Consider the following 18,985-nt stretch of genomic DNA (forward strand, 5'->3'; position numbering starts at 1 on the left):
CTCTAACGCACGTACGTTCACCGCCTATAGGCTATGTATCAACTCAGTGGAGCCCGCCATTATAAAAGCCCTCTCGCGGTAGGTCGCCTAACAATCTTGTTAGCGACGCTTACGAGCATCTTCTTGCTCACTCTCCAAAATGTCTGCGATATTAAAATCCTAAAAACTAATGAAATCGTTTAAATTTAGTGAGACTATGAATGTTTATCATTTATATTGACTATCGGTGTATCAACCTATATCGAAATTATAAGCAAGTGTGTGTAAGAAGGCGATTTACCAGTCATTTTGATGAGTGATACAATATGCCAAAATTTATGAAAATATAGCGTAAATTTTATATAGCATTTCAAAAATCCTTATTTTCAATATCCCCATAATTTTTTGTTGTTTTAAAAAATATCTTATTACATTAACTAGAATTTTCCAGACCTGATAACGTTGGTAGCTTATTTTCTCCATCATTCATAAGAAAATTTCAGGCCTTCAAAATCTGGTTATTTTTTGTTATATTTCTAAAAGAAAATAGTTAGATTCGAACAACTATACCATTGTTCTCCCGAAGAAGGGTTATCATCACATAAATTTGTGTATATCATACATAACATTAAATATTACGAGTGTAGCAATCAATGTTGGATAACATTTTTCACGATGAGTTACGTAATGAACAGACAAATCAAGTTCATTCTTAGCACACGAGCCGCAGAATGCAAAATTTTAGCGTGTGCAGACGGGGCTGATCGCCCGGGCTGTCCGTTCAGATTATCCAGTCCGATACTGGAGTCAGGTGGTATATTTCACGTACCTTTTCCCCTCGCGATGACCACTGTGCAGTTTTAGTGTTTTATTTCGATACTCAGTCTATGAAATTCATACTTTACCGATGTCTAAAAATACTTGGAATATACCTGACACATAAATTATTTCATTTTCGGTGATTATTATTTCTTTCCTTAATTACAAAAAGTCAAACTGATGTCAAGAATGTGTAACATTGACTGTATAGTTAAAAATATAGGTTTGGGAAATATCGTGTTAAGTTTGTCCAATGTCATCAGCATCTCGGTATATGTTAAACAGAAAATATAAAACAACTATATGTTTTGTAAATTCCACGACCGCCTTTACCATTATGGAACATATGAAGCCAACCTGCATGACCGCCGGGGGGGGGGGGGGGGACTCAAATTATTTGTTAAAATGAAAGTAGTATCAATATTTATAGACCTTCAATATGCCTATTACCAGGCTCTTGTGATTATAAATTATAATCATGGTGAGTTGGGGGAGTAAAAGGGTTGGATGAAATAGATTGCATGGGGAGGGGTCGAGGCCGAGAGAAAAAAAGAATTAAGGGGCCAAAAGGAGATTGCAGGCCGGTAGAATGACAGAGGGTCAAATATTAATAGGGCAAGCTTTATTTGAGAGCTTGACCATAACAGGAGGGAAGGAAAAATACAAGACAGTGGAAATTTAAATAGGGAGAGCTGATCTTTGAGATATATAATGGCACGAAAGCAAAAACAAAGAAAGAGAGAACAGGGAGATAAAGGAGGAGGAGAAGCCCTTGCAATTAAAATGTATCAAACACACTTGGCTGGGGCGGCAGTGAGCACGGTGAGATGATTACCCCCCCCCCCCCCTCCCTCTACCACCTCGTCAGTCTCAGTAGCAGAGAAAGGGGACTAATGATTGACTTTTTGTGATTCATGCAGGTCGAAAGAAATGATAATTCTCAAAAATGAAATCATTCATGTGTCAGGTATATTAGAGCATTTTTAGATATCGGTAAACTATTCATTTCACAGATTAAGTATCAACATTAAGCACTATAAAACTGGACAGTGGTCATCGTGGAATATACCACCCGAAACCAGCATGACCAGTATGGGACTAGATAATCCCGTCCGACACACTAGGGATCAGCCCCGTCTGCGCACGCTAAAATTTATCATTCTGCGGCTCGCGTGCCAAGAATGAACTTGATTTTTTCTCTTCATTACAAAACTCATCGTGAAAAAGATTATCTAACATGGATTACTACACTCCTAAAATGAATTGATATGTATCATTTACACAACAATACGAGATGATAACCCTCATTCGGGCGTACAGTTGGTATAGTAGTTCGAATCTAACAATTTTCTGTTAGAAATATAACAATAATTAACCTGATTTTGAAGGTCTGGCATTTCCTCATAAAGCCGAGAAACAGTAATCTATTAACGTTATCAGGTCGGGAAAATTCTAGTTAATGTAATAAGATATTTTTTAAAACAACAAAAAATTATGGGGATATTGAAAATAAGGATTTTGAAATGCTATATAAAATTTACGCTATATTTTCATAAATTTTGGCACTTTGCATCACTCATCAAAATGACTGATAATTCGTAATATAACAGGCAATTGCCATTAAATTCGGTATGAGTTTGTACACCGATAGTCAGTGTAAATGATAAACATTCATAGCCTTACTAAATTTGAATAATTCCATCAGTTTGTAGGATTTTAATATCGCAGACATTATGGAGATTGAGCCAAACGATGCTAACAGGCGTTGCTAACAGGGTTGCTAGGCCCGAAAATCCGATTAAGCTCCGCCCACTTTTTACACTGAGTTGGAGGGATTAAAGCTCGTGAACGTTGGGCTTGACAGTCGAGTCTTGAATATTCATGAACCATGCATGATCGACGGTGATCGAGTGCATAACTTTGCCGGGTATGGAGGGAGGGGCTATATAGGGGGGCGGCAAGATTAAAGTAACCTTTTAAGTGTTGACATATCATAAAGTGAAGTTACTTAAGTTCTATATTAAAAATAGTTGTATTGTAAGGTGTACAAATTATAAGTTCAGGGGTATAGAAATGATAAAGTTCTATTAACTCAATCATCGAACCAAAGGGGAAATAAGTGAAACTGAAGTAGAGACGCAAGTTGAATTGAACCCCGGGGGGGGGGGGCACTCAGTATATAATGCATAGTGGGTATGTGCCGCGGAGGGGACCCCCATTTTTACACTCAAATTTCCGTTCCAAGGCATAGCATTTTTGTCCTATTGAGAAAAAAAACAAAGAAAGCCGCTCCAAGGCATAGCATTTCCTTCTTATCGAGAAAAAAGAAGAAAGAAATCCGCTCCAAAGCTTTGCATATTTTTCGTTACGCCGTTCCGGTCGCATTGATCTGCTACAATTTTGGTGAAAAGCGGCCGTAGAGCGCTTTTCGACCATCGCCTAAGCGCGAGCGCACCCAGCGGAGGCCGCCCTAGCTGCGTCATGCACGATTGCCCGTTCCATAGGGATGCATACGCATTCACAGAGATACGGAGATCCGTTCCGAGGACCCCCGTTTTCACAAACATTTGTAGTTCCGAAGCCCGTTCCGAGGACCCTCCTTTTTACAATAAGCCCGCTCCAAGGCCCCCGTTTTTTGCCTCGCCCGCGGCACACCACTACCACTTTTTTGGTCGAGTGCCCCCCCCCCCCCCGGAATTGAACAGAACCAAAGAAGTCTGGTAGTGCATCTCTGGGCCTGGGCTACGTTGCCTCAGCTGAACTCAGAATGATATACAATTTACATAATTTATTTGAATTAGAAATAACAACCAATAATGGAAGGATCGAACTAAAATGTAAGAACCCAATACATAAGATAAACCAATAAGGAATATGAAGGATGTCTGGGTGATTGTGTAATAAAACAGAAACTAAGGAGTCAGACTAGGGATGCAATGAGTGGAACACCTGAAGAGAGAATAGGGAAGGAATGAAGATGACAAAGAGAATGTCGGAGAGAAAAGGAATTCAGAGTAGAATGAATGAATGACCATTGAATATCATAACCTAAGTTCAAGGGCAGTGCTGAAAAGAAATGCAAATGAACTCAAGTCTATATAGACGGAACAGAAATGTAAAACAGCTGAAGAAAAAACAAGTCAAAGGAAATAAACAAAATAGGAAAATGACAAAATAACCATCCTACGTACAGTATATCTTGTGCATTTTTACGAGAATATACTCATGAGCCTCGTAGATAAATGCAGGCATGCAGCCTTTTTCTTTGGTGAAACTGCAAAACGATGTACTAGTAGAAGTTTATCAAATCGGGTAAAATATCAGGGAATATCGAGCTTATAACTGGCACCCGCCCATATAGCCCTACCTACGAAAAAAAAATTGCCTGTCTATGAAGGAGTGGAGCTCCGAGCAAGAAAATTTATGCGGTAGGGCCTAAAACTTAAATGATATATAGACACTTCTAGTCAGATAAGTCAAGCCATAGATGTTTAGTCAGTGAACGGTGCCGGGGGCTGACATTGACCGGATGAGATAGTTTTAAAAATTTGAAGAATGAAAAATGCTGTTTTGGAGCACTTTACAGCTCGAGTAGGTTGCTCATGAATTTACTAAATGCGTAATTATTATTATTATTATTATTATTTTTTTTTTTTTTTTTTGGGGGGGGGGGGGGCAACGGGTGGGCTGGCAACGCTCCCGACGGAGACAAATGCCCCCATGCCCCTCCCGGCCTAGTGCCTCCACTGGTGCACACAACCTTATTGCAGGGGCCAGCTATGGGGCCTACTTCCGACTCCAGTGCACCTGCCTCCACATTACTCTATCAAAACTATTCAGTTATATTTTATCATCTCTCTGATCAAATTGTGTTTTAGAACTTTCATTTTTCTAAAATTTTCATAAGAATAGGTATATGCTATTGATAAATTATCATGGAATTCACATATTGATACAATTTGCAAAACCTTATCAAGAAACGCTATAGTGATATAGTTATATGCTCTTTCACCGATTGCCTCTCGTTATGATCTATGCGCACTATAGCTTATTTAGGGATCGAAAGGCAACTTGATCGAGGTTTAACAAAATTTCACTCTTGAAAAAAGGGTACTTTGAGAGTAATAGATATTGTATTAAACGCTATATACATATTGCACATTAATATTTTCTCATTATTTCGCCAAAATTGCACTCGCAAAATTAATGAAATATTCCTTACAACTTTATCAATTCAATCTTGATTTTGTGCCTGTAGGTTTAATGAAAACTGCTTGTAAAAGTAATACTTTAAATATTTATTACATCAAGAAGCATAATGCTACCCTAAAACTTGAATGGATTTTACAAATACCCCCCCCCCCCCATGATCCCAATTATTGAATTAAAAAAATGTCCCCGTTAGATTTTCTTCTGATCTCTCAAGTTGTCACTAGGGGCGGTGCCATCATGTTTCGATGGGGGTGCATGGTAAACGCCCTAAATGTGCACTCTAAAAAATATGGGGTAAAAGTACTCCATGAGCTTAATTATGTGTCCAACCAATATTAAGCATTTCTTTTGGGCATTTTATTTATCCCGCAGTGAGGAGCGACAACAGCTGGATACTGACTTTGTATGAATATGTAAGATTTTTGTAAAAACCTTATTACTACATACTGCTTTTGGAGATTAGTTCTATTTTGGTTTCACCAATTACATAACCGATACAGCTATTTATATAGGATCTTTAATAACATAGAGCGACAACAGCTGGATACTGACTTTGTATGAATATATCAGATTTAAAAAAATCTTGTTTCTACATGTACATACTGCTTTTGGAGATGAGTTCTATTTTGGTTACGCCGATTACATAACGGTTACAATGTAGCATTGTTGCACATATGTTAAAAATATATATACAAGTAACTATTTTAGGGTCGTCTTCTCCTAGTACATGTACACTTTGAAAACAAATACTTTTAAATGGAGTGTTTCTTTACTCTTAGTCCGTTTTTCTGAGGTCGAGCAAGTCTATCAAAATATATTCAACCAAAACGATTTGTTTTGTATTGTACTTATATTTTGGTAATTGTCTTCTTGCACATCGCTGTGCCATATTTTTAGCATGTCATGCTCTTCTTACACTTGATTTGATTGTCAGTCTTGAATCTATTTTCCATAATTTCTACTTTATTAATATGAATGTGAATCAGCAAGAAAGTTCACAAAACCTTCGTACCAGTCGTGTATCGATTTGTAAATAATATCATCGCTATATTTATTTATCAAGAGATGCAAGTAAAGTCGTTATTATCGTAAAACCTACTATCATTATGATATATAAGTATTTTTTGTTCACACGTTTATTATATGATGGATAGTAATATAGATTTGGAACTAAATGAGGTCATTGCAACGTCATCTTGCCAATATTATTTACCCCATGAATTCAAAAATAAGATTACTTACCAAGAAAATCATTTCAGTATTCTTCATGTAAATTCAAGGAGTTTATGTAAGAATTTTGATACTTTTCAAGAATTGCTTTCTTCTGTTGAATATGAATATAGTATTATATGTGTAACTGAAACATGGCTAAATGACAAATCTCCAGATTTATTTAATATCAGTGGTTATTTACTTCTTCATGTTGATAGAAATAATATGAAAGGTGGTGGTGTTGCTATATATATAAAATAATCTTATCAATTTTTTTTATCAGGAAAGACTTACAATTTGTGAGTAATAGCGCTGAATCATTATTTGTTGAAGTTGAAAATTGTAATTTCAAAAATTCTGTTATAGGTGTTGTTTATCGACCACCCCACTTAAATACTGAATCCTTCTTCTCTGATATAGATATTATTCTTCATAAACTTACAACCGAAAATAAAGATATATATTTATCTGGTGATTACAATATTGATATTCTAAATGTTAATAAACAAAGCCAAACATTTGTCAATGTATTGAATTCGTATGCATTATATCCTTTTATAGATAAACCAACACGTGTTTCTGCTGTAAGTTCTACTTTAATCGATAATATTTTTTCCAACACTGACAAGCGACATATTTCATCTGGTATATTATATTCTGATGTTTCTGACCATCTTCCTATATTTATTATCACTACACTTGGACAAAGTAAAAAGCCTGCTACAAATATTACTTATATTCGAAAGATGTCTCCTGAGAATATGCAAAATTTTATAACCGAACTTGAAGCCGAATCTTGGGTTGATGTTTTATCCTGTAATGACGTTGATATAGCATATAAATTATTTATTGATAAATTGCATTGCTGTTTAAACCATACAATTCCAAAAGTTAGACGAAAAAGGTCATCAAAAACTTCTAGAAAACCATGGATTACTTTTGGGATTGTAAAGTCAATTCGAAAAAGGAAAAAACTTTATAAAACTAGTTTGAAGAATCCTTCCTCTGAAAATATTAGTAAATATAAAAGATATAGAAATTTTTTAACATGTATCATCAAAAATGCAAAGAAAACATATTATTCACAAAAATTTGAAAATGCTAAAGGAGATATGTCAGCTACTTGGAAAAATATTAACGAATTATTGGGGAAAGCAAAGGATGCTAATTTAAATCATAAATATTCACATGGTGATTTTGTATATGAATCATTAGATGATATTGTTAACGGTTTTAATGATTATTTTGTTAATGTTGGGCAGGAACAAGCATTAAAAATACCACATACCACAACTAATTTTGCAGATTATTTACGCAATTCATGTCAACATACATTGTTTTTTAATCCAACAAATTCTGAGGAAATATTGAAAATCGTAAACAATCTTAAAAACAGTCGTTCTTTTGGACATGACGAGATTAGTAATTTTCTCCTTAAAAAGATTATATTAAGCATTATAACTCCTTTTGTTCATATATGTAATATTTCAATGTCAACCGGAATTTTTCCACTTCATATGAAAATTGCGAAAATCATTCCAATTTATAAAAAGGACGATCGGACACTCATTGAGAATTATCGCCCTATCTCTATTCTTTCGTCATTTTCAAAAATACTTGAACGACTTGTTTACAATAGATTAGTTTCATTTTTGTCATTACATAATTTATTAAATCCATCCCAATATGGTTTTCGCAAATTTCATTCTGCTGATCTAGCTCTTGTTGATCTTTATGATAAAATTTCTTCTCTTTTAGCAAAAAAGGAACATGTGTAATTTGTGTTTTCATGGACTTAAGTAAAGCGTTCGATACCCTGGATCATACTATATTGCTTTACAAATTAAAATATTTTGGTGTTAGAGGTACTACTCTTAATTGGTTTAATAGTTATATTTCAAATAGGCAACAATATACATGTATAAATTCAGTAAGTTCTAATTCACAGTATATTAATTGTGGTGTGCCTCAAGGCTCAATTCTGGGCCCGCTTTTATTTCTTCTGTATATAAATGACATAGTATATTCTTCACCCTTATTACAATATATTCTTTATGCTGATGACACAACAGTTATTTCTTCAAACTCGAATAAAAGAATGCTTTTTGAAATGTTGAATAATGAATTGCCCAAAATATCCACATGGTTCCAAAGTAATAAATTGTCTTTAAATTTGCAAAAAACATATTATATTGATTTCAAGAACTCCAAAACAATAGCTGATCATTATACAGAAGAAATAAAGATAAGTGGGATTTCTATCGGACAAAAAAATAATGTGAGATTTTTAGGTGTCATTCTAGATGAGTTTTTAACATGGGATGACCATGTATCTAAAATATTGACGTCTGTATCAAGATGTATAGGTATAATGTTTAAAGTTAAACACTATTTACCTCAAGCATTACTCTCAATTTATAATTCTATTTTACTTCCACATATCACTTATTGCAATATTGTATGGGGCTCATTCAAATAAAAAAATTACCATATCCTTTTACTTCAAAAGAAAGCTATTCGTTTGTGTGCCGACGCTGGTTTTTATGGAAATACTGGTCCCCTCTTTAACCGTTTCAAGACTTTAAAAATTGATGATATACATAAATTTCAAATTGCTTTGTTTATGTTTAAGTTTCACTGTCGCCAATTACCATTAACATTTGATCATATGTTCCTTTTGAATTCGTTTATTCATAATTATCCTACGAGAACCTCAACAAATTTACATTTATCAAATCCGCTAACTGCCTTAGCCCATAGGTCAATAAGACATACTGGTCCAGATACCTGGAATGATATAGCTTTAACAATACGTGGTGCTCCTATATTGAATAAATTTAAGTTTGAGTTTAAGCATTCCATTATTAGCACTTATTTGAGTTAAGATATTGTTCTATCATCAGTTTCATGACTTTCATCATATTGCATACTTTATTTTTTGTATTATTTTATACGACGTATCTATGTTAAACATAGTAATATTAATCGATACACGGCTGGTGTGTTATTATCATTTGATTTATTCTTGACATGCTTGATGTGTTTTCCTTTTGGCCCTGCTTTTACTGTAATTTTTAAATATGACTTATATTGATTTTATTCAGGGCCGTAGTCTTTCTTGAGGGGCGTCCTTTTCAAGCCTTGTGCTTATGATTGTTCCCTCCCATGCAATGATTGTTTATTGTTATTTTACCATGAGATATTGTCAATATATTTTCTGTTGTATGATTTATTTTTACATGGAAATAAAGAATCAATCAATCAATCAATGAAAATTTTGCCCATTCTAAAGTAATTGCTTATTTTTAACCTTACTGGACATTATGCTTCCCGCATTGGATAAAACACTGCCCGAAATTGGTTGGACACATACCCTCGTGGTGGTAAAGATTTTACCCAATATATTTGTTTTTACAGTGTGAGGTATGTTTTTTTTCTCAATAGAATAATAGGGGCATTATAGAGTGAAAAGATCGAAAACATTCCGTCTTTAGGCTCTGCTCTTTATTTCCTTTTATCAAATTTACCCCTGTTTTTCAATTCCATAATAACCAAATCCATTATCTTTTCTTATAATAATGTTCGTAATATTGTATTCCATATTGGTAAGACCCATTGAATTTCACTTTCGTTATTCGGGTTAATGTTAATTCAACAGTGGCCATTGTTATGATTTCTACTTTTTAATGTACTAAAAATGTTTTTTTTTTTTTTTAGCAAGAACCTATCATAACATAGAATTTCTATTAGAGGAAAAGTCCACCCAACAAAAAGTTGATTTGAATAAAATGAGAAAAAAAATGGATGTAAAATAAGAAAGTTATGACATTTCAAATTTTCGCTTAATTTCCCTTAACAGTTATATGCGCATCCTGGTCGGTATGCAAATGAGGAGACTGGTGACATCACCCACTCACGATTACTTTAGTATTTTATTATATGAAATATTTCAATTTTCTCCCCATTGTCATGAGAAACAAAGTTTTATTCCTCCCAGAACATATGGAATTGTTTTAACAATTTGTGGTTCAACCAATAGGGTCCTTATTGTCAAATCTGTGAAAATTGAAATATTGTATAATTAAAACAATAACAAACGAAAGAAATAGTGAGTGAGTGACATCATCGTCTCTCTCATTTGCATATCACTGAGTTGTGCATATAACTGTTTTGTGAAAAATAAGCGAAACTTAAATATGTCATAACTTTCTTATTTTACATCCGATTTTGATGAAATCTTCAACTTTATTCTTGTTTGATTTTTCTCAATTGATTCAACTCGAATTTTTTCTGGGGTGTATTTGACCTTTAAATTTCCTTGCTTCTGATGAGACATTCTTATATTCAATTTTGATAGATTATTTTATTAGTGTAGCAATCCCTCCCCATCTCCTGAGCCCATCTCTCCCCTCCCTCTCTCCTTCTGCCCAGTCTCTCGACTCCCCCCCCCTCTCTCTCTCTCTCTCTCTCTCTCTCCCCCTCTCTTATTATACTCTTACCCCTCTCCGGGTCTGTTTCTCTCTCATCCCCTCTCATCTCCCTACAAAAAAAAGTCATTAGCACGCATCAATCGAAGCACAAACCAATGCACCCTCTTAATTGGGAGGAAAATGTACGAGTACTCGAGGCTTTCGACGGTAATATTTATTCGTTACCATGGTACCTGGGAGCCTCGTAACGTGCATTCTCGCTCCGTTGAAAGAATGTCATTTGTTATAGGCCCTATACCGCTAGCTTTTCGGATGCTCAAAGCATAGAGCTATGCTCAAAGTCTAGGTTAAAGTTGAAGACCTAATTGATAATCAGTATTATAAGAGGCCGAGGTACACTTTAGGGATTTCACAATCGTCATTGAATTGATTTTAATCGTCATGAATTGCTACAACCTATAGCACGCAGTCCTTCATAAGTCATATTCTATTACAGTAATGATAATAATAATTAGTCAATATTTTTATTAGTGTTATTAGTAGTAGTATAAATATTGCTATTGTTATTACTACCATTATTATTATCATTTTTATAATTATTATTGTTATTATTATAATTGTTGCTGTTGTGCTGTTGTTATTCTTAGTAATAGTAGTAGTAGTAGTAGTAGTAGTGTAGCAATTAGCCTAGTATATCATCATCATCATCATTATGAACATCATCGTCATTATAGCTGGCCCCTGCATTTTTTACCCAACTTACTATTTTACATGCTTTATTTATGCAGTTTTCAGTCTTATGCATTATTTATCTTTCTTATTTTTTGTCACGCAAAAATGTACTCATTTAATGTCATTGTTATTGTATCAAGTTTTTTCATTTGTTATTGATTTATGAATAAAATGCAGAAACTCCTGCAAAAAAAACATCATCATCATTATTATTAAAATAATATTAGGCCTATTTATACTAATGTCATTATGGAGAGAAAGGCAGAAAGAGGGGTGGTCAAAGAGGTGGATGGAGAGAAAGAGAGAGCGAGGAAATACTACGGCGGGGTGGATCAGTTTGATCAGTTCGTTGTATTGTGGGGACTGACGTATGCCTTGGACACAGCAAACATACTCGCACAACCGACTGAATGCTGATCAAGATCGTATTGATCACGCCTGCAACTCAACATACAGAAGGGATTAACTTTTCAATACCACTCGAGCTTGCACGGTCAATTCTTGTGAACTGCATGCAGGATATCATGGAGTAACACGACAAGGAGTCTACAATATACATTCAGCATTAATTTCTTGGATTATGACATTGTCTGATTACATCTGAAAGATATTTATATATGCAGTGAGTATTGATTATCATATGGATATAATAATATGGGCCTATATGTCATAGCCATAGATATTTTAAATGTGCTATAGTTTTGATTTATTATATCCATGTACAGTAATATATTGGCTTGCATTACATTTGCTTTCAATATATAGTCAGTGAATATGTAAAATAGCCTTGATACAGAGTGTGATATATACATACACTAAGTATTGGACGTTGGGTATTACATGCATTCAAACTCTGATCTATTACAATATTGGCCAAAAGATGACTCTGTAAACAAACGAAACACTCACGCAGGTCGCTCTTTGCCTTATAGCCATTATCATGTTTACTAAATGTAAATGATAAATCTGTTTATTTTGCCAACTCGTCTACTATCATTTGGTCCGGCATTTGGTCTACCATCAGTTCGTCCACATCACCACTTGGTCTACTTTCATTTATTCTAATGCCATTCTGTCTAATAATCAGTTGCTCCAATAGCCATTAAGTCATATACCATTTTGGTCTAATTGGACTAAGTGTTAAATTGTGCAAAATGAATGAAAATGAATTGGATATTAGACCAACTGGTTATGAGACGAAATGGTCATAGACTGATTAGACGAAGTGATGATTGGACCAAATGATTAATGGACCAAATGAATGTTAGACGAAATATTGATGGACAGAATCTATCTATCTATCTATCTATCGATCGATCAATCTATCTATCTATAGGCATAAAGGGGAGGGTGCTCCTAACCTGGGGACCGGGGGGGGGGGGGAGGGGTCTCGAGGTAGAACATCACTTTTTATTTATTTTTCTCTCTTATCATTTCATACATCTTGTTAATATTTCATTTTGTAATTGCTGAAACGCATTGGTATTAATTTCCAGTATCTTTGAAGTTTGATGTATAATTTATATAATTATACTTGTTATGGATTTATTATATAATTTATAATCATGTTTCAAATAGTTTGTACATGGACCTATCACAAATAATCGTAATAGGTCCATGGTTTGTACAACTTGCTTATGGAATGTGAATGTGTATTTTGATTTGAGAGAATATAATAAAACATCCTTTAAAAAAAATCTACCTATCTATATATCTATCTATCTATATATCTATCTATCTATTCATCTATTCATCTTATATATTTATCAATCTATCTATCTATCTATATATATATATATTCATCTAATATGTTTATCTATATATCTATCTCTTTGTCTATCTATCTATTCATCTATCTACTATATTTATTTATCGATCTATCTATCTATCTATTCATCTATTCATCTTATATATTTATCTATCTATCTATATATTCATCTAATATGTTTATCTATCTATCTATCTCTTTGTCTATCTATCTATTCATCTATCTACTATATTTATTTATTTATCTATCTATCTATCCATCCATCCATCCATCTATTTATTTATATGATCTATACTAATTAGTCATTCAATGAATAAATGAATCAACAATCAATTAATCAATCAATCAATCAATCGATCGCTATAATTTATCTAAATATTAAAAATCTCCCTTTCTCTCTCTGTCAGAGTGACTGTAACAGTATGGCTAAATTTTCTTTTCCACTTTAATATCGATGAGCAATGTTGTCCTTCTTTCCTGGCATTACGGATGTCATTAAGAAAATTGATACTATATCAGGAAGGATCTTTTCCTTCAAACAGTTGTTTAATCCATGCAGCAGGAAATACATCATCGGGTTTTTGATTCGATAGTTCAGGAAATTAAAAGGGGTAGGTATATTATATTGCAAACGATTTGCTAAAAAAAAGTGTATGATAGTAAATACTTTTCTACGTTGAATATGTTTTAAAACAAATTTTCAAATGAACATAGGGTGAGATGGTCAATATAACCTGAGATAATGTCTATAAAAGATCACTTTCATGTCCATTATACTACAAGCACAGTGTTAAATTTATCTTTCTGGTGGAAATTTTGTCAAAACAAGGCCATTCATTATGTTGAAGTATAACTATCACGACTTCAAACAGGCTGTATGTGGAATAGTGTAGCCTATACTCACGTCACCATTGTCACTATTGATCACGGCTATCATACAATCAATTATTTTATACTTGGGAGTAGGCTAATATTTATGTGTTGCTACGATATCATAATATATACTGTTTGTAGGTCGGTAGACAATGGACAGCAAACGGAAAAGGAAAGATAGAAAAAGAAAGGGATATAGGAGGAAAACTGTATTTTAAAAATTATTATTATCATTATTATGACTCGGGTGATGTTTAACCATCTTATCGATTTATCAATAATTATTGTTATCATATTTCATCAGCACGTGCCCCCATTTTCTCTCTCCCCCATCCCCTCGATTCTCTCCCCCCCCCCCCCCCCCCCATTTCTATCTGTCTTTCCACTGATCTAGGCTATCCTCCTGTAAACCGATTTAGTGCCATGCCCCTCCCTTCTCTTTCCTTATTAAAGCATACTATGGTGGGTCACACGAGATGAGCTGATGAATGGCAAACATGTAATTGTTTCCTTGTTGCTAAAAAATTACAAAAGGTTGATCTTTATTTTCTGTTTTCAGGGGGCCGGGGGTCTTTTTATTTGGAATTTTGGCAACCATTTCCTCGTTGACAATGATTACAGGACCGGAGTTAGTTTTGTCTGTTAATTCTAACTATAATTACTGCATAATGATTAAACACTGCGAAAAAAAAATATTTTGAGGTTCCTGAATAGTGAAAGTTGGTATAGTGATGGTGTTGGATTTGACGACAACAATTTCACGAGATACCTTATACAGGAAACGGCCATCAAACAAAACAGGCTGGTATAGCAATAGGATGTCCTGTCATATTTCGAGAAGTGATTCATATCCACAGAAAATAATATGAAATAAATACGGCTTACATTCGATATCAAAACTAAGAATAAACAAAGTGTACAAACATTAAACATTATTTTGTTTTATCGAGAAATTATTTGTAATACACATTGTGAAATAGAGAATATCAATTAATATAAATGTATGGACAGTGGCGATGGGGGGGGGGATCCTCTGAAAAGCATCGCTTTTATGATTTGAATCTCCCATTGTAGCTCCAATCATGATAACTAAAGTATTGAGTTTCATACCGAACTAATGCTTAAAGACGGTTTGTTTATTCAAAGTAAAATTATTTTGATCATTCATCCTCTTGCTGTTAATTGTTATACCGAGGTTTGTCATAAGTTTCATTCAAAAAGAATCAGAAAGAAAGAGAAAAAGAGACGGGAGTTGGAGGCAGGCATACAATCAGTAATTGTATACATTGTATATTATAATCATGACAATGGAGAACATAATTTGTTACAAAAGTATGCATATAGTACTTGGAACAGAATTTGACGAAAACGAAACTCACTCCCGCCTTTGAGCGCTCAAACGCGTAAGTTCAAAGCACTTAATCATAGTTTAGTGTCGATATATTTTTCATTAACGAAACGTGACCTTGCTACTGATATCATTTCTCTCTCTCGCACTCCCTCTTTCCATCCCTCTTACCGCGGCCCATTCACAAGGTAAAAAAAAATCGTTATTTGAATGATGATTCCAGTAAAAAAAAATAAGGCTAGAAAACTAGAACATGATTAGAATCACGAACGCTATTCACAATCACTGTAATAATCGCAATCATCATTATTTACAATGATGATTCAAGATTCACGTGTGAAACGGCCCTTTATCTATTACACTCTGTATTACTAGAGAGGGAGAGTGCGAACACTGTTTTTGCTTTTGTGTTTTTTGCAGGTTATAAAAACATAGGTTCCATGGTCAAATTAAAATCCGGGTTAGTCCACTTTGAACCACATTGTGGAAATCCCAACTGGTTGTTTTACCTTTCAATTTCTGAATACCTATCATTAATTTTCTCTGATTTTGGTCACACGCGGAAAGTCGTAAATTCAAGTAAATTTCAATTATCCACTGAGTTGTAGGTGAAATAATAGTGTTATTTCTTGCTGCCTGATATAGATTTCATTGGTAAGTGAATTTCTTTACTTCTTCTCGGGCAATTAATGCATGCGTAAATAAGCATTTTGTTTTACATTTTCCACCTTGATAATTATATAGAAGCATGGTTCGAAGGTAAATTGTCGATTCGTCGACTGCCAACTCGTCCACTCACCACATGGTCTAACTTCATTTAGTCTAATGCCATTCCGTCCACCAACATTCATCTAACAACCATTTGGTCCAATAAACATTTGGTCCAATCATCTTTTCGTCTAATCACCAGTTCGTCTATTACCATTTCGTCTAATAACCAGTTGGTCTAATACCCACTTTCCTGTCATTCATTTTGCACAATTAACACTTTTGTTTAATTAGACCAAATGGTATATGGACTAAATAATGGCTATTGGACCAATTGGTTATTAGACGGAATGACATTAGACTAAGTGAAAGTTGAGTGGACGAACTGATGGTAGACCAAATGATAGACGAGTTGGCAATTGGACGAATTGGAAATAAACTGGTGAGAATAATACATGTAGGTCAATAATATTACCATATAACTACAGAAAAATAGCTTTGATAAAGCAACTTAATCATAGAAACGAGGTCGTATAATTTCATATTTTCTTGGTAGAATGAACCATGGGTAAAGAATTTGAAGAACTGAGGGAACAGATCAAGGACAAATCAGTGGATCCAGCGAAGTACCTTCCTCAGATAATTGAAGAAATTAAAAAAGATGACAGTGAAATCGCCAACGAATGCAAGTATGAACTCAGGGACGACGTGATCGACCGAGTCAAGGCAGCGTAAGTCAATAGTAAAATTGATCTTGCCAGGTTCATTGAAGAGATTTATCTGACGTCGGTTATTATATTTTGTCACGTCACTGGGGTACAGTGGGGGGGGGCATGGGGCTATGGACCCCATCAAAAAGTATTTCACGACCGTATAAGGAGAAAGGGAAAGAAAATGAAAGGAAAGTGTGTTAGATATAAAATAATTTTTCTAATAGTATGTCAAATTTGTCATAAAATTTGATTTTGAACTTAAAAGGTTAAATTTTTGATCGCTCACTTCGCTTTCTCGCAGCTTTAAAGGAAATTTGCTCAGTACGGTATGTCTGGCACCCTTAATATTTTATATAATTGCGCTACTGGTAACAATCCCCTAAACGTCCCTTAATTTAGCATAATTATGATTTTGAAAGAATGTTGAGACACGTCCCCATTTAGTAGTCACCATGGTAACCATAATAGTAACTTTTATGCAACGGGGTCTTGGTGGGTGTTTTATAAAGCTATTCGTAAGTTACAATAAAGCACAACCGATGATCACTTTCTTGTGCTAAATGAAATATTACTAGTACCGCAAAACATATTTTAGTCAAGTGATGGGTAACTTTTCATTTTCAATTTGTCATTTCATTTATTTGACCATTTAAAATCAACATAGTACACGGACACCATACGAACAGCTTTATGAGACACCCACCTGGATGATGTACAGGCCTTTGTAATTATGTTTTGTATTTATGATGAGCACTATGAAAGTGGAAATAATGTACATTTTATTTCTGAAATATGAATTACAGTCAATGATATATAGGCCCAATGCAAACAGAAAGAAATAATAATTGAGAAATGCAATTTGATTTTTGCCCCACAGGAAAAACAAGCATGAGAAAATGATGATTGAACTATGCATCGAATACATGAAGAAAAAGAAACAGAAATATTACCAACTTGCCAAGAATATATTTGATGAGAAAAATGTAGTCAAGTGGAAGGTAAGTAAAAGTAAACCGATACATGAATGTATAAAATAATTATATATATATATATATATATATATATAAAGAAAAAAATAAAGAAAAAAAAACAAATGAATGAATAAATGCATGGATAAATGAATAGACAAATAATTGAATGAATGAATAAATCAATGAATGATCACAATGAACACTGTTAAAAAATTTATCCTTCAAATAAAAGAAGTTCCTGCAGCAGAGTCTCGAGAACACCTGTAATCTTACCAGATTGTGTAATCTTACATTATATCATGTAAAATTCCAGGAAATTGGTATTTGGTGTATGGAACCTTACAAATTTCCTTAAATAAAACACACTTTTCCCCTTTTTAAACAGATGGGGTCTGTTGCAGAAAGAGTTGCGTTTAAACGCAAGTCAAAAAATCAATCGCAAGTCCCAAATGCGCGCTGTTGATTGGTTGAAAATCAAGTTGCGCATGATTTTTAGAGTTGCGATTGATTGCAACTCTTTCTGCAACAGGCCCCTGTTCTGTTAAATTGCAGAAAAATTCCTGTTTTATGAATTTACAGAATGATTCTGTTATTGCTTTCTGCAAAATATTTTTTTTCTGTAAAATCAGTTTTTTTAAACAGTGTATGTATAAATAAATAAATGAATAAATGATTGAAGAAAGAATGAATAAATGAATAAATAAATGACCTTTCTTATAGGGTCACGAGGATGCTATAGAGCAGATGACTAAAATTCTAGCAGAACCTATAGAATGGGAACCTACTGACAGGGAGAAGAAGGACGAAGAGAAGCATGTTTCTTGGGCCAACTCAGGACGCGCCCTGAAAGATGTAGTTGAGGAAATGATCAAAGCTTGCAGGTGAGATACGTCTTACCCAGGAACGCCACATAAACACATGATTATGAACTGCTGTCATTGCGGGCCCTGCATTATAATGTTATAATTACCCTTTCACATTCTCCATTAGCATGAGCGCCCGATTGTTTAAATCGGTATATAGGCCGAGGATCGAACCGACAACATTCGGTTCATGAGGCGGTTGCTCTACCACTGAGCCACCATGTCCGATTGATAGTCACTTCCGGGGGACGACGCCATTGGGGCAAGGCGACCGCCCCTGAAGAAAGAAAGAAGAAGAGTATAAAAAGGGGAGCTCTGGGTTGTATAACTCTAAACTAGTACCCATAATTCAATCAC

The 18,985-nt window shown here is 34.3% G+C and overlaps 1 protein-coding gene across 2 annotated transcripts in view; it reads left to right on the plus strand.

The window, feature by feature from the left end:
• Positions 1–11,684: 11,684 nt before the first annotated feature.
• LOC129277962 (uncharacterized) overlaps positions 11,685–18,985 on the plus strand; it is a 29,676-nt gene continuing 22,375 nt past the window's right edge. The window contains exons 1-4 of one of the 2 annotated variants that reach the window (XM_064110293.1): positions 11,685–12,006; positions 16,638–16,812; positions 17,672–17,792; positions 18,486–18,646. In XM_064110293.1, the coding sequence (XP_063966363.1) occupies positions 16,646–16,812; positions 17,672–17,792; positions 18,486–18,646 (449 nt within the window). In that variant the 5' untranslated portion in view covers positions 11,685–12,006; positions 16,638–16,645. Of the gene's footprint in view, positions 12,007–15,836; positions 16,028–16,637; positions 16,813–17,671; positions 17,793–18,485; positions 18,647–18,985 lie in introns of those variants that run through there. The other variant, XM_054914153.2, reaches the window with a different exon arrangement.

Source organism: Lytechinus pictus, chromosome 15, assembly GCF_037042905.1.
Source record: "Lytechinus pictus isolate F3 Inbred chromosome 15, Lp3.0, whole genome shotgun sequence".
NCBI lineage: Eukaryota > Metazoa > Echinodermata > Echinoidea > Temnopleuroida > Toxopneustidae > Lytechinus > Lytechinus pictus.